The sequence below is a fragment of the Pipistrellus kuhlii genome, unplaced genomic scaffold (genome assembly GCF_014108245.1).
Source record: "Pipistrellus kuhlii isolate mPipKuh1 unplaced genomic scaffold, mPipKuh1.p scaffold_m20_p_3, whole genome shotgun sequence".
Taxonomy (NCBI): domain Eukaryota; kingdom Metazoa; phylum Chordata; class Mammalia; order Chiroptera; family Vespertilionidae; genus Pipistrellus; species Pipistrellus kuhlii.
In genome coordinates this window covers 101315972-101340516 of record NW_023425529.1, presented here as the reverse complement: position 1 = coordinate 101340516, position 24545 = coordinate 101315972, and the positions used below count along the sequence as shown (strand labels likewise).

At 40.8% G+C, this 24545-nt stretch overlaps 1 protein-coding gene across 2 annotated transcripts; it reads left to right on the top strand.

The window, feature by feature from the left end:
* The first annotated feature begins 363 nt into the window (after nucleotides 1–363).
* RFC3 (replication factor C subunit 3) lies at nucleotides 364–24488 on the top strand. Of its 2 annotated transcripts, XM_036455315.1 has the most exons (9): nucleotides 364–533; nucleotides 2921–3058; nucleotides 5162–5229; nucleotides 8435–8532; nucleotides 16752–16933; nucleotides 18903–19039; nucleotides 19127–19225; nucleotides 21837–21906; nucleotides 23786–24488. In XM_036455315.1, the coding sequence occupies exons 1-9, from the start codon at nucleotides 447–449 to the stop codon at nucleotides 23975–23977; spliced, it is 1071 nt and encodes a 356-aa protein (XP_036311208.1). In that variant the 5' UTR covers nucleotides 364–446; the 3' UTR covers nucleotides 23978–24488. The 2 variants fall into 2 exon arrangements, with proteins under 2 accessions (XP_036311208.1, XP_045444558.1); XM_045588602.1 differs by lacking the exon at nucleotides 2921–3058.
* Nucleotides 24489–24545: the final 57 nt, after the last annotated feature.

The window sequence follows — 24545 nt, the reverse complement described above, 5'->3', positions numbered from 1 at the left end:
TTTTTCCATCAAGTGAGGAAAGCCACAACCCAGACATATTCTAGTGTCAAGAACAGAGCTCAACGTGGTAAATATTTTGTAAGTTTCTGTAGAAAGCATGAATGAATAAATAACGAAATGGATCAAGGAGAGTAGCTTCTCTAGGGTACCCAGAGATTTGACGCCTAGAATATCACAACCAAATTTCAAATTTTGCTGGATAATTCCTGAACTATCACAGAACAAAGGAAAAATGATTAGAATGAACACGATGACGTCAACGGGATCGAGGCGGCGGCCAATTCTGTCTGCCCTGGGCTTCCGTAGTAAGGAAGGCCCTGAAGTCGCCCTCTTGCCCGCTGGTGACGTCAGGAGACGTGGGTGGGGCGCCGCCGTTGCCGGGCAGCTCCGTGTGGAGCGCGCGCGCGCGGGACTTTCGAGCGTCCGACCCGGGAGCTCCGGCCGCCATGAGCCTTTGGGCCGACAAGTACCGGCCCTGCTCGCTGGCGCGGCTGGACTACCACCGGGAGCAGGCGGCCGGGCTGCGCAGCCTGGTGAGGCGCCGGCGGGGCGCGGGGAGGGGCCGCCCCGGCGGGGCCGGCCGCTGCCGTGGGGGACAATACCGCAGTGAGGGCGGAGGGCGCGGGAAGGGCGAAGGCTGTGCCAGTGCGCAGGCTGGGCGGGCTGAGAGCCGGCCTCTGAGCCCCGCGAGGCCGGGTGGAGTGGAAAGCCCGGTGCGGTGCGGGGGGGAACAGCACAGAGTCCCGGGGACCGGCGTGTGTGCCGCCTCCGGGGTCCGCCAGCCCGGGTCGCCTGAGGGAAGAGACAGGAAATGGGATAGTGTGTCTGGGATGGGGTGCCAAGTCAGTAAATTCCAGGGGTGGGGGGGAAGCCTTAGGAAGGCTTGGAGCAGAGAAGTGACGTCATCGGGCGGATTTTTTTAAAAGCCAGCTTTCTTAATATTTCCTGGTGTCATTGTCCTCCTTTACAGATGGGAAGGTATTTGGCTTATTAATTTCTAAGGTCATTTATAATTCTAAAATAAGTTAATTAGGTTGTCCTTGAGTGTAATTCCGTGTGGAAAACCCTCTCCCTCTCCCCCATTCTGATGCCTGTTTTTATGTTATCGTTTATAAAATGCTGATGGGAATGTTTATGAGAAGCGAACTAAATTTTGTAGGGAGTGGACAGGGAAAAGGGTTTTCAGAAGAATCTTGTGTCTCTGGAAGCCATTTATCCACCCCTTTCAAGGACCTAAAACTACCACGTGCTGCTAAAAGTGTTTTTGCTCACCAATTAGAGGTACTACTTAAGTACTTTTTAAAAACGAGAACTAATAAAAAAAAAAAAAAAAGGGAACTCCATCCGTTTATATGATGGTCATTAGAAGAATTGATAGTGTTGTGAGATAGGTTTTTTCTTCTTCGTTAATTACTGGTATTCCATCTGTGCTAATTAAAAATAAACCTGTTATATCTGTATACTTTATTTATAGACAAATAGCACTTTCTCACAATAGCTTTCACTCATTTTTCTTAGATGAAAGATACATTTTACATAATCTGGCATTTTTATAAAATTTGGAATAAATGTTTTGGACAAAAACTTAATATAATCATGAGTTAACAGATTTGCTTTTAAAAATGTTTGTTTATTGTTGAGTCTACAGTTTAATAAAACTATGAAACATTTAAAGCATAATTATTATTTTTTTATTAGATTGAAGATTAAAAAAACAAAAGCAGCTAGTATTTGAGGAGCATGTATTATTAGTTGAATAGTCTCTTTCCTTGAGACATTTTTTTTTTCAGTGCCAGAGTTAGATGAGCTTACAAAGTGTTAAAATTTACTGTAAAAGTACTTCTCTTAAGATACTTATTTTTCTACAATGCTTTTACAAAACTTGCTCCATAAGATTTTATACACTGAGTGGTCAGATTGTTATCTCTGAGTGCATAATAATCTGGACACTAAATGTATATCCTATATAAAGATCATCATAATCTGGCCACTCAAGTGTATATCCGAGGCACAGATGTGTTTTCATCTTTATAGCCTTCATATTATAAATTCTAAACCAGATTGATCATCAGTGTCACCTGGGAAACATTATAAAAAACACAGTCTTGTACTGGAATGCAGCACTATTAGTGCTCTTTTCCCCCTTGTTCTTTCTTGTAAGTGCACAAAGACTGACTTTCACCTCCCTGTATTTGCACTTCCTGAGGCTTTCCCTTGCTGACACCCCTAAATTGACTTGAAATGCCTGTGAATGTTCACTACTCCCCCCTCCACTTTTCCAGTCTAGCTTTATCAAAGGATTGATTGATGAGAGACAGCATGTCAGACTCCATCTTCTGTACCCTTGAGGGGTAAAACTGTGGTGTATTTTAACTTTAGCTTCATGATCCCCAGCAAGATCAAGTCTCAGGTGCTCAGAATGATATTTAAGTTGATAATACACTCTGCCTTCTTTTCCCTTTGCTTCCCTACAAAATTTTTCTTTACTTGACTAATAGTCCAAATGCACTCAGTTCTTATCAAAGGGACTATGTGTGGAAACCCAAACTGTGACAGATATTAATTTTAGTTACTGAATCATAATTTGATGGAATGAATTTAATAACCAATCAGTCTTTTAATTTAAAAAGTTCCCTAGGAGATTCTGACAGTCAGCCAGGTTTGGGAGTTCTTACTTTCTAGCACATGGTATTGTATCATGCATGTATGCTAGGTATATAATTACATAAAATTAATGCCAGGGAATAAACATTCCATAATTTTAAGAAAATCTCTATATGTACATTCATACACACACATACATATATATATGAAGTTTCATAGTTTCAAAATACTGATACTTAAAAAAAGTTTAATTCTACCCAGAACAATTGTGTGATTAGGAAAATGCATCATTGTTTGATTTTTTTTCTTTTCCCAGGTACAGTGTGGTGACTTTCCTCATTTGTTAGTGTATGGTCCATCAGGTGCTGGTAAAAAGACAAGAATTATGTGTATTTTACGTGAACTTTATGGTGTTGGAGTGGAAAAACTGAGAATTGAACATCAGACCATCACAGTAAGCATTTCATGTTGAGGCCCTTCAAATATTTATAGTGGGGATTTTCAGTCCTCATCATTAATACATTGCCCTCTCCCATTGCTGCCCCATATATGATTTAAGTAAGAATTTCACAGGTAATCCTGGCATTCAGGATTGAGAGCTACTGATTTTTTGACTTCATTATAACCAGCCCAGAGTCAGTTATGTTAGAAAAATCGAGCAAATTCTTTATTGGGAACCTATTGCCATGGAAGTGAAAGCAGTGCAAGAGACATGTGCAAGGATGTTAATTATGGAATTGTTTGAAATGGCAAAAAGCAAAAATTAAAATGCCCATCAATATGACTAGTTTTTGAGATACCCATGTTATAGATTCAAGTGCAAATCTTAACACCCTATTCCACTTTGTCTGAGACGAATTGCCTAGTTCTATGGTCAGCAAACTGCAGCTCGTGAGCCACTTGTGGCTCTTGGGCCCCTTGAGTGTGGCTCTTCCATAAAATACCACGGCCTGGGCAAGTCTATTTTGAAGAACTGGAGTTAGAAGAAATTTAAGTTTAAAAAATTGGGCTCTCAAAAGACATTTCAATCATTGTACTGTTGATATTTGGCCCTGTTGACTAATGAGTTTGCTGACCACTGGCCTAGTTGTGTTGTTAAGAAAAGCAAAACAGCGAAATATGTTTGCCTCTTTTATTTTTGACAAGAAACACGTGTGTGTGTGTGTTATTTATTTTTGTGTGTTATGGGAAAGGCTGTAACAGGACATATAGGTTGTGTACAAAGATGATCTGATAACAAAATGGTTTGGAGATTTCTGGAGGTAGAGGAAAAATGTAAACTCAATAAAAACAGACTGACGTAATTTGTATAAAAATGTTTATCTGCACAGTAATAAAAGAATGGTATTAATGAAGTTAAAATATTATTGGTGGTTCTTTAAAATTTTAGTAAGCATTATTTATAAAATCCTACCTAATAAAAGAATATGCAAATTAACCATCACTTCAGCCACGCCCATAAGCCAATCAGAGTGAGTATGCAAATAAACCCAACCAAGATGGCTATAGCCATAGAGCAGGAGGGAGGCTTGCGTTTCCCAGCAGAGGAAGAAGCCAAGCTTTCAGCTTTCCACCCACCCTAGTCGGCCTAAGCCTCCACTCAGGCTACAAAGTTTCAATTGTAGAAGGCAAATAAACCCACATACCAGGGCCTCTGCTTGGGTCGCCACGAGGCGTTGCCGGCCTGCAGACCACCACAAGCCCCTCGTCCAGGCCACCCCACACCCTGAGGGAACCCCCACCCTGATCTGGGACACCCTTCAAGGCAACCCAGTTGGCCCCCGCCTGTGCACCAGGCCTCTATCCTATCTAATAAAAGGATATTATGTAGATAGATCATCGCTCCAACACAATATGGCTGCCCCCATGTGGACACAAGATGGCCTGCAGGGGAGGGGTAGTTGGGAAGGATCAGGCCTTCAAGGGAGAGAAGTTGGAGGCAATCAAGCCTGCATGGGAGGTTAGGGGTGACCAGGCCGGCAGAGGAGGGAAGTTGGGGGCAAATGGGCTGACAGGGGAGCAGTTAGACATCAAACAGGCTGGCATGGGAGGGATTAGGGGGTTATCAGGCGGGCAGGCAGAAACGGGCAATCAGGAAGGCAGACAGGTGAGCAGTTGGGAGCCAGCAGTCCTGGATTGTGAGAGGGATCCCAGATTAGAGAGGGTACAGGCTGGGCTGATGGACACCCCTCTGCCCCTGTGCACGAATTCCTTGCACCAGGCCTCTAGTAAAAGCATAATATGATAAGTAGACCGGACAGCTGAACAACCTTCCGGATGTCCTGGTAGAAGCTGCGGCAGGGGTCAAGGCCGAGGCTGTTAGGGGTGATCAGACAGACGGAGTGGTTAGGGGTGATTAGGCAGGCAGGCAAGTGGTTAGGAGCCATCAGTTCCGGATTGTGAGAGGATGCAGACCAGTCTGAAAGACACCCCCCTTTGCATAAATTTATGCACTGGGCCTCCAGTATAATAATACAAAACAAAACAGTGAAATACAGGAAAGAGGAGAGCTAGCTAATAAATGAATGTTAAAAACATCTGTTTTCTTTGTCCACAGACTCCATCTAAAAAGAAAATTGAAATTAGCACTATTGCAAGCAATTACCACCTTGAAGTTAATCCCAGGTAAGCTGCTACTGTATAAAAATAACTATTTTTATTATTTTTTGTTAATCCTCACCCGAGGATATTTTTCCCATTGATTTTTAGAGAAGAGTGGAAAGGAGGGAGGGAAGGAGAGAGAAAGAAAGTACTATTGATGTGAGAGAGACACGTCAATTGGTTGCTTCCTGCACATGCCCTAGACCTGTCATTGAACCTGACACTGATACTCTAACCACTGAACCACACCAGCCAGGGCTAAATAAGGATTTTTAGTATAGTGATGTTCAGACCTTTATTTTAAAGAGTAGAATCCTTTCTTAAATTAAAATCATGTATGAAAACACAGTATATAAACAGATAAAAGTGAAGCTGCCTAGTGTGGTTAGCCTAGACCCTCTCACTTTGTCTTTTCTCTGAGAACCCCTCATTCAAATAATTTTGATAATTAAGTTTTCTTGCTTTACAGAGCTTGGTGTTTTATACAAAGTATTTAGTAAGTTAAAATAATAACTCATTCAGAACTAATGAATAAGATTGAATGGAGTAGAAGGAATCTATCTAATTAAAGAGTAATATGCAAATTGAGCATCACTCCCAATAGAGGAGATGGCTGGCCCCATGTGGACACAAAATGGCCGGCAGGGGAGGGCAGTTGTGGGCGATCAGGCCAGCAGGGGAAGGCAGTTGGGAGGGACCAGGCCTGTAGGGGAGGGCAGTTAGGGGTAACCAGGTTGGCAGGGAAGGGCAGTAGGAGTTACTGGGTCAGCAGGGGAGGGCAGTTGGGGGTGACCAGGCCAGCAGGGGAGGACAGTTAGGGTTGACCAGGCTGGCAGGGGAGGGCAGTTAGGGGCAGTTGATCTGGCAGGGGGGCAGTTAGGCATCAATCAGGCTGGCAGGGCAGTGGTTAGGGGGTGATCAGGCTGGCAGGCAGAAGCAGTTAGGGAAAATCCATCAGGCGAGCGGTTGGGAGCCAGCAGTCCTAGATTGTGCCTAAATGGGTAGTCTGACATCCCTCAAGGGGTCCAAGATTGGAGAGGATACAGGGTGGTCTCAGGGACACTACCACCCTGTTCATGAATTTTGTGCATTGGGCCTCTAGTAGGATTATAAGCTAACTAGAGGCCCAGTGCATGAAAATTTGTACACTAGGGGGCAGGAGCTTCCCTCAGCCCAGCCTGCACCCTCTCACAATCTGGGACCACTCAGGTGGGGTCGTTAGGCCTGGCCTGAGATCAGGGCCCAGTGGGCTTTACTTCCCCTGGCTGCAGGCAGCTGGCCCCACGCCCTCCACTGCCACTGCTTGCCATCTGTGCGGTGCTGTCCTCCCTCCCCTGCCACTGTTGTCCTCCCTCTGCAGGCTGGGATGCGATGGCTTGGCTGGCCTGGGCCTCCCTCTTTCTTTGCTAAAGGGCGGGGCCTGATCTCCGTAACCACTCTGCCTGTCTGCCTGCCTGCCTGCCTGCCTGCCTGATCACACCTAACTGCTTGCTTGGCGGCAGGGCCAGCCCTGTGAGGGGCCATCTGCTACCTGATCGCCGCTAAATACTTGCCTGCCTACCTGATCACCCCTAACCACTCTGCTTGCTTACCTGATCTCCCCTAACAGCTCTGCCTGCCTGCCTGCCTGATTGCCACTAACCGCTTGCTTTGGGGTAGGACCTGCCCGGCAAGGGTCCGTCTGCCTACCTGATCTCCCCTAATCATTCTGCCTGCCTGCCTGCTTGATTGCTCCTAATCACTTGCTTGGGTGGTGGTCTGCTGTCTCTGGTAATTCTTTCATGATGCCTGGCCTTTTATTAGTATAGATATGTATTCAGTATAAGGCTCCCTGAGAAAAGTTTTACATGGATATTATATTTAGCCCTCAAAACAATCCTGATGGGTATTACTAGAGGCTCTGCACAAAGTTCGTGCACTGGGGGTGGGGGGGTCCCTCGATCTGGACTGCGGATGTCCGACTGACAGCTTAGGCCTGCTCCCCCGTCAGTCGGACATCTTTAACGCTGCTGCGGAGGCGGGAGAGGCTCCTACCACTACCGCTGTACTCACCAGCCATGAGCCTGGCTCCGGGCTTCTGGCTGAACTGCACTCCCCCTATGGAAGCACACTGACCACCAGGGGGCAGTTCCTGCATTGAGCATCTTCCCCCTGGTGGTCAGTGCACATCATAGCAACCGGTTGTTCCGCTGTTTGGTTGATTTGCATATTAGCCTTTTATTATATAGGATTTTCCCTGGTTATATCAAAGAAAATTAGATAGAGAAATAAGGTTGGTGGGAAGGATCTGATCATAAATGTAGAAAAAGTTTTAATTCCATAGACAAAAGGAAAATGGTTTAGATTCTTGACTAGAAAATTATAAAAAAGACACTGTAGGTATTTTGACGTAATAATAGTGAATTGGGAAAGATTTTTATGACTGGGAAAATAAAGCTGAGAGCTTTGCTCTCTTTTTCTCATTGTGAGTTCCTCTGGAGCAAGAATAGTCAATGAGAGGTTAAGCTGATTGTTTTTCAGGTGTTTGAAATTGACATTCAGCCTAAATTAACCTGGTAACAGGTTGGTTTGTGAAGCACATGACTTAAATGCTAAAGCAATATATGGGTATAAATGACAGATAATGCCTATAATAAGTCAACAGCTTATGGAATTCTGACTTTGTATCTTAAATTTCATTTGCTTATCTCATTCCCTTGCTAAGGGAATCAGCTCCATGCTAGTGCAGGGAGCAGGTGTGTCTAGAGTTGTTCTTTCTCAGATCTTTGCTGTTTTGATGATGGGGAAAAAGAATGGAAGTTAAATTTGTTTCAAATAGTTATTTCTATATTTTGAGTAATTCTAGATTATCAAGAAAATTAGTTGTAACTAATAGTAATTGTAGTGTATACAGAAGTGCTAAAGTAATTGTCACTGTTATTACTTATTGCTCTTTTTAAGTAACAGTAAATTTAGTGTTTTCAGTGATTAATTAATTGTAATTAAATATGGAATATTGTTAGTATTTTTTAGTAACCCTAATATATCTCAGTTTTAAAATCTTGTGAATGTAATTTAAGTTTTATTAATTTTTATTAAACTTGTAACTACTTAATATCTTCAACATTTTCCTTATATTAACAATAAGGGCATAATACTTTCAATTGTGTGTGTGTGTGTATTTTTTTAATCATTATTTTCATATAATGATATGTGTGTGTGTTTTTAATCATTATTTCTGTTTATATAGTGATGCTGGAAATAGTGACCGGGTAGTAATTCAGGAGATGTTGAAAACAGTGGCACAATCACAGCAACTTGAAACAAACTCTCAAAGAGACTTTAAAGGTATGGTAAAAAATAAAATAAAATTCTTTTCATTAGACAGACACTCAAATTGTAAGAAATGCATATGAGAGAAAATGTAGTGGGAATTTGTAAATTTCATCCATTTAACAAATATTTATTAACTATTATTGTCAAGGATTATGCTACTTTTGGGGGTAGGAAATATAAAAGTAAGAGAATCGTGATCTCTGTTCTCCTGGGAGTTTACATACAGTTCCATGGAACTAGATTTTGGTGGAAAGAGGGTTATGTATTTGTACTGCTAAGATTATAGGATTTAGAAAAAATAACTGGCCTTAAATGGGAGATATTTGTAATACTATCAACAATAAAAAATATATTTGGGGGGGGAAATGTTAGGACCAATGTTATATGTTTGTTATCAAATATCTAAATAGACAAAAAGAAAATTAAGCAATAATCCCACCATTGAATTAAAATTATTGTGGTGCATTTGTCATTAATTTGCATTATCATTTATATGTATGTATTGTATATATGTACACATTTATTTATTTTTAAAATATTTTTTATTGATTTTTAAAGAGAGGAAGAAGAGGGATAGAGAGTTCGAAACATCGATGAGAGAAAATCATCGATCAGCTGCCTCTTGCACACCCCCTATTGGGGATGTGCCCGCAACCAAGGTACATGCCCTTGACCGGAATTGAATCTGGGACCTTTCAGTCCGCAGGCCAACTCTCTATCCATTGAGCCAAACCGGTTTCGGCTACACATTATTTTTTTTAAAAATCTATGTTGTTGAAAGTATTACATACGTCCCATTTACCGTCCCATTTATCCCCCTCCCCCTGTTGACCCCTGTCAGCCGTATCTGCCTCCCACCCTAGGCCTTCACCACCCTGTTGTCCATGGATAATGAATATATGCATACATCTTATTTGGTTGATCTGTACCACTTATCTCCACCTTCCCTCTGAGGTTCCACAGTCTCTTCCAAGCTTCTATATCTCTGGATTATTTTCTTCATCAGTTATTTTGTTCATTATTTTGTTCACACATATGACTGAGACCATGAGATACTTCTCTTTTTCTAACTGGCTTATTTCGCTTAGCACAATACTCTTCGGGCCCATCCAGGATGTCTCAGAGGGTGAGAGATGCTTCTTTTTTACTGTTGCATAGTATTCCATGCTATAAATGTACCATAGCTTTTTTTATCCACTTGATGGACATTTGGTCTGTTTGCAAATCTTAGCTATTGTAAATTACCCTATAATGAAAATAGTAGGCATACTGTTTGGTGTTTCGGGTTTCTTAGGATATATTCCTAGAAGTGGAGTCGCTAGGTCAAATGGCAGTTACATAATTTAATTCTTTTGAGGAAACTCCATACTGTTTTCCATAGTGGCTGCATCAGTTTGCATTCCTACTAGCAGTGTACTAAGGATCTCTTTTTGCAACATCCTTGCCAGCACTTGCCATTTGTTGATGGTAGTCATTCTGACAGGTGGGAGGTGATAACTCATTACCCTTCTGATTTGCATCTTTTTGATGATCAGTGACTTTGAGCATTTTTCATGTCTCTTATTAAATAGACACTTCTCCAGTGTCTATTTAGTTTCTTTGCCCATTTTTTAATTGAATTGTTCATCTTCCTTTGTTAATTTGTATGAGTTCCTTATATATTTTGGATATTAACCATTTATCAGATGTATCATTGCCAAATATATTTTCCCATACAGTGGGCTCTCTTTTCATTTTGTTGATCATTTATTTCACTGTGCAGAAGATTTTTCTTTTGTTGTAGTCCCATTTGTTTATTTTCTCTGTAGTTTCCTTTGCCCTAGGACAGGGGTCGGCAACCTTTAAGACATAAAGAGCCACTTGGACCCATTTTTGAAGGAAAAAAAAAAACTTGGGAGCTGCAAAACCATTGCGACATTTAAAACAAATATAACACTGCATATATTGTTTCTTACCTTAATGCTATATACCGGATCGTGCAGTTAGCTGTCAATCTGAAGAAAAAAAGGACTTTTCCACTTAACAATGTAAAATATATTTTTGCAAATTAATAGCTAATTAAAATATTTAATTTACCTGGTTAATGGGATTTTTGCTCCTGAACATCAGTGCACAGTGTCTGCACATCAGGGCTGTAAGACGTTACCTTCATTTTTACACAGGCTTGCAAGTTGTCATCTGTGAGGCGTGATCAATGTTTGTTTTTAATATAGTTCATGTTGAAGAAGACCTGCTCACATACATATGTGGAGCCGAAGATCGACAGGACTCCAAATGCATACTTTTTCATGTTTATATAAGTGTTGGGGATGGCATTCCATGTTTCGAACCCAAGTTTGTCCTGTTTGGGAAGGTTTTCAATATCACTCCATTTATGATTCTGAGCCAGAATGGCCTTCTGATGGGCAACATCCTCAAGAGTAGCAGCCAAGCATTTGAACTTGGACACCCATATATCTTTGTCGGCTATATCGGCCAGTTCCATCTCAAGATCAGGTTGACTTACACCTGCAAATGCAGTCATATTCAATAGGAATGGATCGATTGCCAGGGGAGTGACAGGGAAGGATAATGTGTTTTTTTCCTCTCTGAACTCACAGAATCGTTTCCCAAACGAACTTTGCATTGTGGTGATTGCAGACTTCAAATATTACAAATTTATCATATCATGACTTTGTTTGAACTCTCTCAAAGAGGGAAAGTGAGACAGTGTACCTCTCTGTAAATCTTTGACAAACACTGTCAACTTGAGCTCGAATGCCAAAACCTCCTCCAGCATGTGCAGGGCTGTGCCTCCTTTCCCCTGAAGGGTAGTATTTAGTGTGTTTAGATGTGCTGTCATGTCTACCATAAAATGTAATTTTTCCAGCCACTCTGGTTGTTCCAGCTCAGGAAAGGTGAACTCTTTGCTGGCCAGAAAAGTTTTTACTTCTTCCAAAGATGTGACAAAGCGTTTTAGCACCTCACCTCTGGACAGCCACCGGACCTTGTTGTGGAGCAGGAGGTCAGAATATATGCTTTCCACCTCATCCAATAGCAAACGGAACTGGCAGTGGGTTAAACCCTCTGCCATTATCTTATTAACAATCTGAATGACCACATCCATCACTTTTGTGCATTCCGGGGGAAATGTTTGAGCACACAATGCCTCTTGGTGCAGGATGCAATGAAATGAGAGCAGCGTTCTACCCAGAGCCTTCTGCAGTAGAGCCACAAAGCCCTTCTGTGCTCCTCTCATGCTCGGTGCCCCATCAGTAGCCACTGAGACCAGGTGGTTGGTGTTTATTTTTTCGGCACTTAAATAGTCCAGGACAGCCTTACAGATATCCTCACCCCTTGTTTGGCCGTAGTCCGGGGAGGAGGCAGCACTGCTGACGGCGCTGTAGAGCCAGTCCCCGTGCAGCTCCGGGAAGACGACAGGGGCAGCGGGGTCCGGAGCCACCGGCAGCACCGCATCTTTGCAGCGAGGCCGTGCAGCCAGGATGTTGTCAATGCTGAACATGCTGGCGGGCATCCCCAAGCCCCGGGACCGGGACCGGGGGCGCTTGGAGGAGGAGAAGCGCCTCAGCGTGGGGGGGTCCGCGCCTCCGGAGCAAACCGAAAGAGAGCCCCGGTGAGCACGGCTGCTCCCTCCCCACCCCGCCCCTGCGCCCACCTCAACAAGTCACCTTTTTTTAAAAAAACAATTCATCAGGCCCCCAATATTTTGTAAATTAATTAGTGAGCCATACATGCCATAAAAATAATTCATCAGGCCCCCCAATATTCTGTAAATTAAATTAAGTAAATTAAATTTAAAAATGTAAATAATAATTTAATTAATTTATTTAAAAAAATTTTTATATAATAGCCACAAATTTCCTACAGTGTACATCTTACAAAAGGACCTGTCTCCCATGCTTAACCAACAACAAAAATTAGTATTAGAGGTAAGTGATACAGCTCCCCGCCCGCCCCCTGCTGTCGGCTCTGCTGGGAGCCGCAGCAAAGGTTCAAAAGAGCCACATGAGGCTCCGGAGCCGCAGGTTGCCGACCCCTGCCCTAGGAGATGTATCTGTAAACATATTGCTACGAGAGATGTCTGAGATTGTGCTGCCTATGGTTTCTTCTAGGATTTTTATGATTTCCAACTTACATTTCAGTCTTTTATTCATTTTGAGTTTATTTTTGTGTATGGTATAAGTTGGTGGTTTAGCCTCATTTTTGTGCATGTATCTGTCTAATTTTCCCAACACCGTTTATTATAGAGACTGTCTTGATTCTATTGTTTGCTCTTGCCTCCTTTGTCAAATATTAATTGAGCATAGTGACTTGGTGTGATTTTGGGGGTCTCTGTTTGGTTCCATTGATCTTTATGCCTGTTCTTGTGATAGTATCAAGCTGTTTTGAGCAAAGTGGCTTTGTAATACAACTTGATATATGGTATTGTAATACCTTCAACTTTGTTCTTCTTTCTCAAGATTGCTGTAGCTATTCGGGGTCCTTTTTGGTTCCATATTAGTTTTTGGAGTATTTATTTGTTCTAGATATGTGAAATAAGCTGTTGGTATTTTAAAAGGAATTGCATTGAATCTATATGTTGCTTTAGGTAGTATAGACATTTTAATGATGTTAATTCTACCAATCATTGAACATGGTATATTCTTCCACTTGCTTTTGTCTTCTTCTACCTCTTTTTTCAATGTCTTATAGTTTTCTGAGTACAAGTCTTTACCTCCTTGGTTAAATTTCTAAGTATCTTAATTTTTTTTTAATGTTAATAATAAATGTGATTGTTTGGTTTCTCTTTCTGAGAATTTATTTTTAGTGTATAGAAATGCTATCTATTTCTGGCATTTAAATACACTAAATAATAATAGCAGGATTTTGTATCCTGCTATGTTGCTGAATTCATTTATTAAATCCAGTAGCGTTTTTGATGGTGTCTCTAGGATTTTCCATGTACAATATCATGTCATCTGTGAATAATTAGAGTTTTACTTCTTTTCAATTTACTTACTCCTTTTCAACTTCCCACTTTTTTTTTCTTGTTAATTACTGTGGCTAAGACTTCCAGTACTATGTTGAATAAGAGTGGTGAAAGTCGACATCACTGTCTTGTGCCTCTTAGGGGGAATGCTTTTAGTTTTTGCCCATTGAGTACGATGTTGGCTGTAGGTTTGTCATATATGGCCTTTATTATGTTAGTGTATTTTCCCTCTATTCCCATTTTGCTGGGAGTTTTTATCAAAACAGCAATTGCTCCCCCTCAACACCCCCCCACTGCCACCAGGGGCGGGGAGGTGGGAGGCAAAATCTGCTTGGATAGTAAAAGTCTGCTGGTGATTGATGTCCTTTGCCTTATGAGAGAGTGACTTGGCTGTACGATGTTGGCTGTAGGTTTGTCATATATGGCCTTTATTATGTAAGTGTATTTTCCCTCTATTCCCACTTTGCTGGGAGTTTTTATCATCCTATCTTCCCTTCCTACTGGTCTGCTTGCCCCCAACTGCCCCCCTGCTGGCCTGCTACTCCAAACTGCCCCTCCCCCGCCTATCCTGCTCACCCCCAACTGGCCCCCCTGCTGACCAGCTTACCTCCAACTACTTCGCCCCCATCAGCCTGATCACCCACAACTGCCCTCCCTCTTGGCCTCTAACTGCCTCATCCTCAGGCCCACCACCATGGCTTTGTCCAGAAGAACATCTGGAAGGTCTCCCAGTCTAATTAGCATATTACCCTTTTATTAGTATAGATAGAGGCCTGGTGCATGGGTGGGGGCCGGCTGAATTGCCCTGAAAGGTGTCCTGGATCAGGGTGGGGGTTCCCTTGGGGCATGGGGCAGCCTGGGTGTGGGGCTGAGGGCCCTTTTCAAGCTGGCCACGCCCCCCAGTGATCCAGGCTCCCAGCCCCTCCATTTTTTTTTTTAAGCACTTCCTTGAGTGGAGGCCAGGGCTGGCTAGAAGCAGGTATCTGGGATTTATTTATCTTCTATAATTAAAACTTTGTAGCCTTGAGCAGAGGCCAAGGCTGGCCAGGGTGGGTGGGAAGCTTGGCTTCCTCCATCCTGGGGTCAGCCCAAGCCTCCTACTCACTCCAGCTCTGTGGCTGCCGCCATCTTTGTTTGGTTAATTTGCATACTGGCTCCTGATTGGCTGGTGGGTGTGGTGGAGGTATGGTCAGTTTGCATGTTTCTCTCTTATTAGTGTAGATTACTGGTTCTCCTAATGAAACTGCTTTGCATTTCTAGACTAAAACTCATTTGGTCATGCTTTAATTTTATAGATATGCTTCTATTTTCCTACTACCAGATTTATTTTTGTATCAGTTGGGTTTTCCTCCTTTATATATATATATATATTATTGACTTTTTACAGAGAGGAAGAGAGAGGGATAGAGAGTTAGAAACATCGATGTGAGAGAATCATCGATCAGCTCCCTGTTGAACACCCCCTACTGGGGATGTGCCCACAACCAAGGTATATGCCCTTGACTGGATTTGAACCTGGGACTTTTCAGTCCACAGATCGACGCTCTATCCACTGAGCCAAACTGGTTTCGGCAAGGGTTTTCCTACTTTCTGTTTGGTTCTATTTTGGTCACATTTCAGGATCAATCTTTTTGTCTCTCTTTTTCCTATTCTGTTCAATTATTTGGATTCTCTGTCCAGAATTTCTTCTCATTGTGAAACATTGTCTTAGAGGGGCACTTCCATTTTGTTATTTTCAGTCTAGTGCTCTGTCAAACCTTATTACATCAAGGTTCCATTGTTCTCAGCCATGAGCTCACCCTATTGATGCTGTTCTCATCTTAGCCCTTGATGCTTTCTATAATTTTCTTGTGGGTGATTTTGGGTTCTCCTGCCCTAACAGCCATCAGAAACCTTCTAGATCCTAGCCACTTCCACTCATGCATAATTGTTTACCAGTATTTTCATTTTCTAGTATTTGGGGTTCTTAGGTAAAGCTTATTACTATGTTTTGGTATAAAAGTTGTTCATGGGTCTTTGGTCTTGGAATATTTAGTTCTGTCTGTTTATATAGGAGAGATTGGAATGCTACAATGCTACCACTAACACTTCTAGACAAAAATTGGTATGATGAATAATACAGCAGTTGGATTCAGTCTGTACCTACATATTATTCTTGAAAAATTTTAAGGCCTAATCTTAAGACTAATTTTGGCCAGGTAGAAACTTACTATACAAGTAACCAGATGTCTTTTTGTCTTGTTTGCTACAACTCTGTGCCAGTTGTTTTTCAAAGTATATTCCTTAGAATGCTACGATTTATGACAGCAGTGAGAAATCTTTTTTCTGCTAACGTCCATATGCATATTTATAACAGCATTTCTGGGCCATACAAAATTATCAACTTAAAATTAGCCTGCTATATTTGGTCAAACAGTTAATTAACTCACTGCTAATACCTTGGCAGGACCAGACAAAATGATTTCATGGGTCTTATATAGCCTTTGGGCTGGACGTTCCCCACCCCTGATAAAAAGATGTTCCATGATCATTATGCTATTGAGATAGTAAAATATTTTTGGAAAATGTAGCACTATACACCCTTGTTTTGATGATTCTCTTTCTAGTGCGTATACTAAATAATCCCATATAATGAAAACATAATATGCACATCGACTGAAAGGAAGAATGACTTGGTTCCTATGATGCACACTGACCACCAGGGGGCAGACATTCAATGCATGAGCTGCCCCTGGTGGTCAGTGTGCTCTTATAGGGGAGAACTGCTCAGGCAGAAGTGGTGGGAGCCTCTCCCATGTCCGCTGCAGGCAGGTGGTAAAGCAGCGAGGGGTCTCGGACTGTGAAAGCCCTAGGCTGTGAAAAGGATGTCTGGGGGGATCAGGCCTAAGCCAGCAGGCGGACATCCCCTGGTTCCAGACTGCAAGGGGACGCAGTCTGGGCTGAAGGACCCTCCCCCCCACCCAGTGCATGAATCTTGTGCACCAGGCATCCAATAAATATTATAAAGGCTAGAATGAATTCTATATCAAATTAACCTCTTTAACTTCATTTAGCCTAGAATTTCTTAGGCTTATTATAGAATTTTAAAAATAAAAATAAATTATTCTTACTGTACCTGTAACTTTCATATGTTCTTGTCAAAGGGAAGAGCAATATATCAGGATTACTATTTAGGATTTCATGCTGAATGAATAATGAAGAGGAAGAAGAAAAGATTGATCCTAAAATGTGCAAGTAAAGTTTTTGTTTCTCCTTCTCTCAGTGGTTTTGTTGACAGAGGTTGACAAACTCACCAGAGATGCTCAACATGCCTTGCGTAGAACCATGGAAAAGTATATGTCTACCTGCAGATTGATCTTGTGTTGCAATTCTACATCTAAAGTGATACCACCCATTCGTAGTAGGTGTCTGGCAGTTCGTGTGCCTGCTCCCAGCATTGAGGAAGTAAGTCAGATTTTTTGTTTTCACTTGCAGTGAAGTGTGTCAGTAATTCAGGAATATCTGTGATCTGGATACTAATCATTAGTAGATGCAAAAAACAATATATAGTAGTAAATACCTGATACCAATATAGGAAAAGTGTTCTTTGCTTTAAATTATCCTTTACCTTAAACAAGTAGGTACAGTCAAACCTTGGTTCTCAAATGTCTCCTATTTCTAACAATTGGGTTCTCAACCAAGTAGATGTTAAAAAAAAAAAAAAAAATCTCACTTGTTGAACATCCCTTTTATACTAATGCCTCAGCATGAGAAATAGCCATAAACAAAGGAGAGAATGCTAGTCAGTTTACCCCTAAACCTCACATTGTTAACATTTTAGGAAATTGTGCTGTGAATATTTTTGTGGTTTTATTTATTTTATCTTTTTGCTTTTGTTGCTGGTAAAATGGATGATTAATACAATTTTAAAACATAAAGAGGCCATCAAGAGTGCTAATGTTTCTAAGGGTGTGAAAGAAACAGTGATCACAGGCAGTTGAAGAGGTAGAAAAACTGTTGATTTGGACAAAGGAAAACCAGTTAGTCTGTGACAGCATTTCCAAGGCAGTGATATGTGAAAAAGCAAAGACAATGCATGCTGACTTCTGAAAGACGCCCCTGGAATGAGCGGTAAAAGTGATTTCTTTAAGGTCAGTAGGGAGAGGTTTGATAAATTTAAGAAAAACAGTTTGTTTATAGATTAAACAGTATATTAGACATGTACTGTATATAAACAAGGTTAATACAAGGAATCATTTGGAGGTCTGGAATGAATTCAGTTTACATTATTTCTAATGGTAAAAAATTGTTTCATTTTCGAACAAATTGCTTCTTGAACAGTCTTCCAGAATGAATTCAGTTTGAGAACCGATGTTTAATTATATAACGAATTTTACTAAACTATGGAGAGATTAGGTAATTAGTATCTTTTACCTCAACCTGACTTACTTGGCTTTGGAGGAGACTTGAGTATGGAAGTAATAGGTTTTGCCAGGATATAATGTGAGAATACCAACTGTGTAGGTAGGGGACCAACATTATATACAGGAATGAGCAAAATAGATTTATAGTTGTTTATATGGAAAAAAATACAGGTTATAATTATTATAATTATTATAGTAGCTTTCTTAACTCAGAATGTCACTCACAACTGTAAACCTATTTTGCCCATCTGTGTGTGTGTGATAGTCTTAATAGCTATCAGTAAAATTTTTAATTCTCACAATAAGCAGTTTTCCTGCCATTAATAATTTGGATCAATTTTATGCAAAGTATAGATAATGTGTGACATTGTATTAGTCGCAAAGTAGTAAAATACCTTTATTTCATACCTTTGTTTCAGTTATACAAATTTTGGGAGTAATACAGTTAAAAGGGTTTATAAAGTAGGCAGGATTACCAGTTTTACCACTCCCATGGACAACATTCTTGTCTTAGTCCATGCAAATAAGGCTTTCTTAGTTGTGGGATTCAGGACAGGTGGCTCAACTTGGCAGCCCTATTTTTGCCACCAACCTGGGCCCCTGTGTCTCCTCCCAGCTACCCTGAGGAGGCTGGAAGGCTTTGTTGACTTAAACTAAGACTCGGGTAGTTTAAGTCAACAAAGTTGACCACAGCAAAGCCATGATTTAAGCACAGATCTCTCTTATTCCAAAGTCCATACCCTTCCAATGTCTGACAGGTATTTCTCTAACTCAGGGTGGGGAACATCTGACCCTTGGACCAGGCACCAGGTCTTTCCCCAGTTGCAGGGCCATCTGCTGCCTCTTCCTGATAGCTAGGCAAGAACCCTGGCTTCCTGCTGAAGGAGAATGCGGGTTAGAGTAGGATAGTGACCAAAAAAAAGGGGATCTATGAAGATGTTATCAACAAATTATTTCAATATAGGTACTGTTTGACACTTTGCTCATTTTAAAAAATTATTTTATTGTAGATTTGCAATGTTTTATCTACTGTGTGCAAGAAGGAAGGTCTGAATCTCCCTTCACAGCTGGCTCGTAGACTTGCAGAGAAGTCCTGCAGAAATCTCAGAAAAGCATTACTCATGTGTGAAGCCTGCAGAGTGCAACAGTGAGTTAGAGGCAGTTAGCACCAAAAACATTTTAGAAAATAAGGATGCTTCCGTTTAGTTTATTGTGTTTTCTTTTTGTCATACAGATATCCTTTTACTGAAGATCAAGAAGTCCCTGAAACAGATTGGGAGGTGTATCTGAGGGAGACTGCCAATGCTATTGTCAGTCAGCAGACTCCACAGAGGTAACCAGTGTAAAAGATGATTGTAAAAGTTTGGTCATCAAGGTAGTACAGTGTGAAAGATGATTGTAAAAGTTTGGTCATCAAGGTAGTACAGCTATTCTGAGTTTTAGGGTAGTGGTTTTTTATTAGCACCATGCAATTTAGAATTATAATTAAATATTGATTATTAAATCTAAAGATTAAACTTTTAAAGAAAAGGGAGAATAAAATTTTAGAAATTTAATGATTTAGAATACAGTGAAATCTCAGTTCTGGAACTTAATTTGTTCTGGAAGGCTATTCGAAAAGCAGTTTGTTTTAAAACTTAATTATTTTCCTATTAGAAATAATGTAATTTGAGTTAATCCATTATAGACCCCCCAGATATTTCTGTTTTACCTTCAGTCGCCTGTGAAAATTGTTTCGTAGGCACTTTCACTTAAAGTCAGCACTCTTAATGGCCTCTTTTTGTTTTAAAATTGTGTTAATTGTCCAGTCCCCTTACCATAAGCAGTAGCCAGATTAGACATGTAAACACCTTTATTATACTTGGCACTTTTTAAGCTCTGTTTTTTATTTTTACAACTTTAGTTTCCACTTTGCTGCTCTCACTAACTTTAGGACCCATGCTGTCTTACTGTACGTATTTAATAATAATAAGCAGCAACAAAAGCAAAAACAAAACAAAAAAACAAAGGAGAGAATTCATGAGACAATTTACTGCTAAACTTTTTTCATCTAAAAATAGATGGAGATAATGCCCACTCACAGCTGGTGTGACGACTGATTTTTAAATTATTAGTTATAGTATCTTTCACATAGCAAGTGCTTAAAACATGCTGGATTTAAAAGCAAAAACAAAAACAACTTTTATTAAGCTTCATAGTCCTGGATTCCCAGAATGGGGTTTGAACTTCTACTTTTAAGAAATCTTTCATAAATCACTATCCTGATTAATCTGAAATAATATAACATCTATGATATTATTTTAATGACAATTCAGAAAATTTTTTTCCCTTTAGGGTAGGTAATTTATGTATCTATACTAATAAAAGGGTAATATGCTAATTAGACCGGATCGACCAGACATCTTTCCAATTGTCCAGTCTTCCTTCTGGACAAAGCCACAGTGGTGGGGTCCAAGGCAGAGGCAGTTAGGGGCAGTCAACCCAGCAGGGGAGCAATTAGGGGCGATCATCAGGCCAGCAGGGGAGGGCAGTTAAGGGCGATCAGGCCAGTGGAAGAGGGTAGTTAGGGGAGATCAGGCCAGTAGGCATAGGGGTTAGGGGTGATCAGTCAGGCAGGTGAGTGGTTAGGAGCCAGCGGTCCCAGATCATGAGAGGGATGTCTGGTTACTGGTTTGGGCCTAAACCAGCAATCGGACATCCCCCGAGGGGTGCAGGCCAGACTGAGGGACACCTCCCCCACACACACACATCCCCACCCCGTGCACAAATTTCATGCTCCAGGCCTCCAGTATATATGGAGAGAGAGATAGACAGATAGATAGACATAAAGATTCTTGTGTTTAGAATTTTAATAGTCACTGTTTTCCTTACTATTTTAAAATGCCTTGTATATTTCCATTTTTGTGAAGGAGAGAAATGTTATGAGAGGGGTCTAGAATTAAAGGCTCAGGTGGAGATGCTCATGTTGACTTATACAGCCTGTTTTTATACTTACCTATAATGACAGGACATCTTTGTTTCCTTGCCATATTGCTTTTCACTTTGCACTATAAACAGTAGCATTATATTATATTAGAGGCCCAGTGCATGAAATTCATGCACGGGGGAGGGGAGGTTTGCAGAGGGAGGTCCCTCAGCCCGCTCTGCATCCCGCTCTGCACGGGATGTCTGACTGCCGGTTTAGGCCCAATACCTGGCCCTGGATTGAGTCTAACTGGCAGTCAGACATCCCTCTCACAATCTGGGACCGCTGGCTTCTACCACTTGCCTGCCTGCCTGCCTGCCTGCCTGATCGCCCCTAACTGCCTCTGCCTGCCTGCCTGATCGTCTCTAACCACTTACCTGCCTGCCTCACCACCCCTAACTGCCTCTGCCTGATCATCCCTAACTGTTTGCCTGCCTGATTGCCCCTAACCTCCTCTGCCTCGGCCCCCTCCAGCCGCAACCCCTGCCTTTACTGCTTCTTCAGAAAGGTTGTCTAGAAGGACATCCGGAAAATCATTCTGCTGTCCGGTCTAAGTAGCATATTATGTTTTTATTATCATAAGTGTAGTTTATCAGTGATTCTTCAATCTTTTTATGATTATTTTCTACCTGTTCTAGATATCATTTATTTGGGGGTAAAATAAACATATTACTTGATGTGTCATGAAAGTATGCTAAAGTCCATGGTGTGAAATAAATTCAACCTTCACTGATCAGGAAGTCTTAATATAAGACTGAATATAAGTCCTGTCTACTTTTAAAAGAGTTCTGTAAATTTTCTTTTAAAAAAAATGAACTGAAATTAGAAAAAGCTTCTATATGTATATGCTAAGTATGATAAGTCATTTAAGAAAATGTTTGTATTAGATTGTTTAATTCATAAATTTAAACAGCACAGTGGGTACTTGGAAAAATTACCTCTTATTTTTAAAACAAAATATTGCTGTGTTTTTTTGTAGGCTCCTTGAAGTTCGCGGCAGACTCTATGAGCTTTTAACTCATTGTATTCCTCCTGAAATAATAATGAAGGTAACCTGATTTCACATCTTAAGTTCTTTTTACTTAAGCATAAAATTTGCAATCATAGGAAAACGCTGTCACTTCTTATCCAGTTCATTAATTCAGCAAATATTTATTGAGTTTCTACTGTATGTCAAGCACCATAAGGGGGATGACAAAGAAGAGAGGAGAGGCCCTGCCTTCAGATAAGTTACATTTAGTAGGGTAAGATTAGAAATAAGTAAACAAGCAGAAGGATTTCAGAATGCTATGTGTTAAGAAGTACCAACGTAAAATAAAGGAGAGTGGATCTGGAAGGTCAGCAATAGCTTCTCTGAGGAAGGTTATGCTTAAACTAAGACTTACAGGATTAAAAGAAGGGAATTGTGTAAATGGCTGGGGTACCAGTATTTCAGACTACTAAGTTCATTGCACATGGGGAATGGGGTTAAATGTGTAGACAGAATCTGAACTATGGTATATTGTAAGGCACAGCTTTAGAGTTGGTCTGTCAGCTACCTGCCTACCTAGATTGATTTGTTAGGAAATGCAGGGTTTTTTGTTGTTGTTTATTTGTATTTAAATGGTAATATTTACATGAAAAAAATTCAAATGACCCAACATACAAAAAAAAACATATGAAGGTCTACCCTTTCATTTCTATAAGGATAACTAGTTTTAATAGACCTCTATTCTGTTCACGTAGAAATTAAACTCGTGTGTGTGTGTGTGTGTGTGTGTGTGTGTGTGTGTGTGTGGTTTCACAAACCTTGACAATGTTCTGCACAGTGTTTCTCATTCAACATTGTAACATGGATGTTGGTTCCTGACAGCCCATATTTACCAAACTCTCTTTAAAAAAAAATACATATATATATATATATATATACATATATATTGATATATATATATATATATATTCTTTTTTTTAAAATATATTTTATTGATTTTGTACAGAGAGGAAGGGAGAGAGATTGAGAGTTAGAAACATCAATGAGAGAGAGTCATCGATCAGCTGCCTCTTGCACACCCCCTACTGGGGATATGCCCGCAACCAAGGTACATGCCCTTGACCTGAATCGAACCCGGGACCCTTCAGTCCCCAAGCCAACGCTCTATCCATTGAGCCAAACCGGTTTCGGCTAAAAAATATATTTTTCTTATTGATTTCAGAGAGGAAAGAAGAGGGAGAGATAGAAATATCAATGATGAAAGAGAATCATTGACCAGCTGCTTCCTGTACACCCCACACTGGGTCATAGGTCAACTCTCAACCACTGAGCCATGCTGGCCGGGCTATATAATATACTAAGTGTCAGACCGTTCATTTGACCAATCACTATGATGTGCACTGACTGACTACCAGGCGGTAGACGCTCCGACTGGTAGGTTAGCTTGCTACTGTGGTCCGGCCGATTGGGACTGGGCGAGATGGGCTAGACATGCCCTGGAGCCCTCCCGCAGTCCTGATCGTGCACTGGTCGCCCTCCCACAAGCCAGGACCCTCAGGATGTCAGAGAGCTGGTTTTAGCCTATCCCGGCAGGCCACGCTAAGGGGCCCCACTGGTGCACGAATCCCTGCATTGGGCTTCTAGTAATTAATGTTATAACAGGCATCTTTGAACTTATATCTTTGCATCCTCATACATTTAAGTATTGAATTTGGAATATGCTAAATAATTGCCACTTTTTTTTTTTTTTTTTGCTTTTGGTTGAAGACTGTCAGTCCATATAAAAGAATTCAGGATTTCACAAATAAGAAAAGGATATTTCACTTGAAGCATGTTTTCAGAGACTTGTGTTAGAGACTTGAAGAATATGCATCATGTATTGTAGTTCTTAACATATTTAACTTAAGATTTACTTCTGCTTTGAATGAGAAATAAACCCTGTAGTTATCTTTCTTTAGGGCCTTCTCTCAGAACTTTTACATAATTGTGATGGACAACTGAAAGGAGAAGTGGCCCAGATGGCAGCTTACTATGAACATCGTCTGCAGCTGGGTAGTAAAGCCATTTATCACTTGGAAGCATTTGTGGCCAAATTTATGGCACTTTATAAGAAGTTCATGGAAGATGGATTGGAAGGCATGATGTTCTGACATTTATCAGTAGTTGTTCTTTATATGTCTCACTATCAGTATTTACATTCAGTTTATATTGCAGGAGCTGTAGGTAAAATAAACTTTACTTAATCATGTCCTTTTTTAATTTCTCTGAACCATTAACCATTACTCTCTAAGTTAAATAATTATTCCTATGCTATTGAAGTATATTTAAAGGACACAACTAGAAATTTCAGAGTTTGTGATTTTATTTTAAAAATTTGCTGTCCAAGTATGCAATGTTGATCCTCCCATTTTTCATTTAATCTCTCACCTGCTGAAGGAAATTTGCACATAGAAAAACAAAGATTAGCGCAAATCTTTGGGCTCAGTGGATAGAGCATCTGCCTGCAGACTGAAGAGTCTCAGGTTCTATTCTGGTTAAGGTCACATATCTCTGTTGCAAGCTCTATCCCTGGCCCCCTTTGGGTGTATGCAGTCATTAACCAATCAATGTGTCTCTCTCACATTGATGTTTCTGTGTCTCTTCCTCTCCCTTCCACTCTCTCTAAAGATCAATGGGAAAATATTCTCAGATGAGGATTAACAAAAATAAAAACATTAA

What these genes read in the sequence shown, in the direction of transcription:
- RFC3 (XM_036455315.1), top strand. Translation starts at nt 447, where the DNA reads ATGAGCCTTTGGGCCGACAAGTACCGGCCCTGCTCGCTGGCGCGGCTG. An exon ending in CTGCTCCCAGCATTGAGGAA is followed by an intron (nt 16,934 to 18,902) that starts GTAAGTCAGATT and finishes ATTTTATTGTAG; the next exon opens with ATTTGCAATGTTTTATCTAC. An exon ending in AGTCAGCAGACTCCACAGAG is followed by an intron (nt 19,226 to 21,836) that starts GTAACCAGTGTA and finishes GTTTTTTTGTAG; the next exon opens with GCTCCTTGAAGTTCGCGGCA.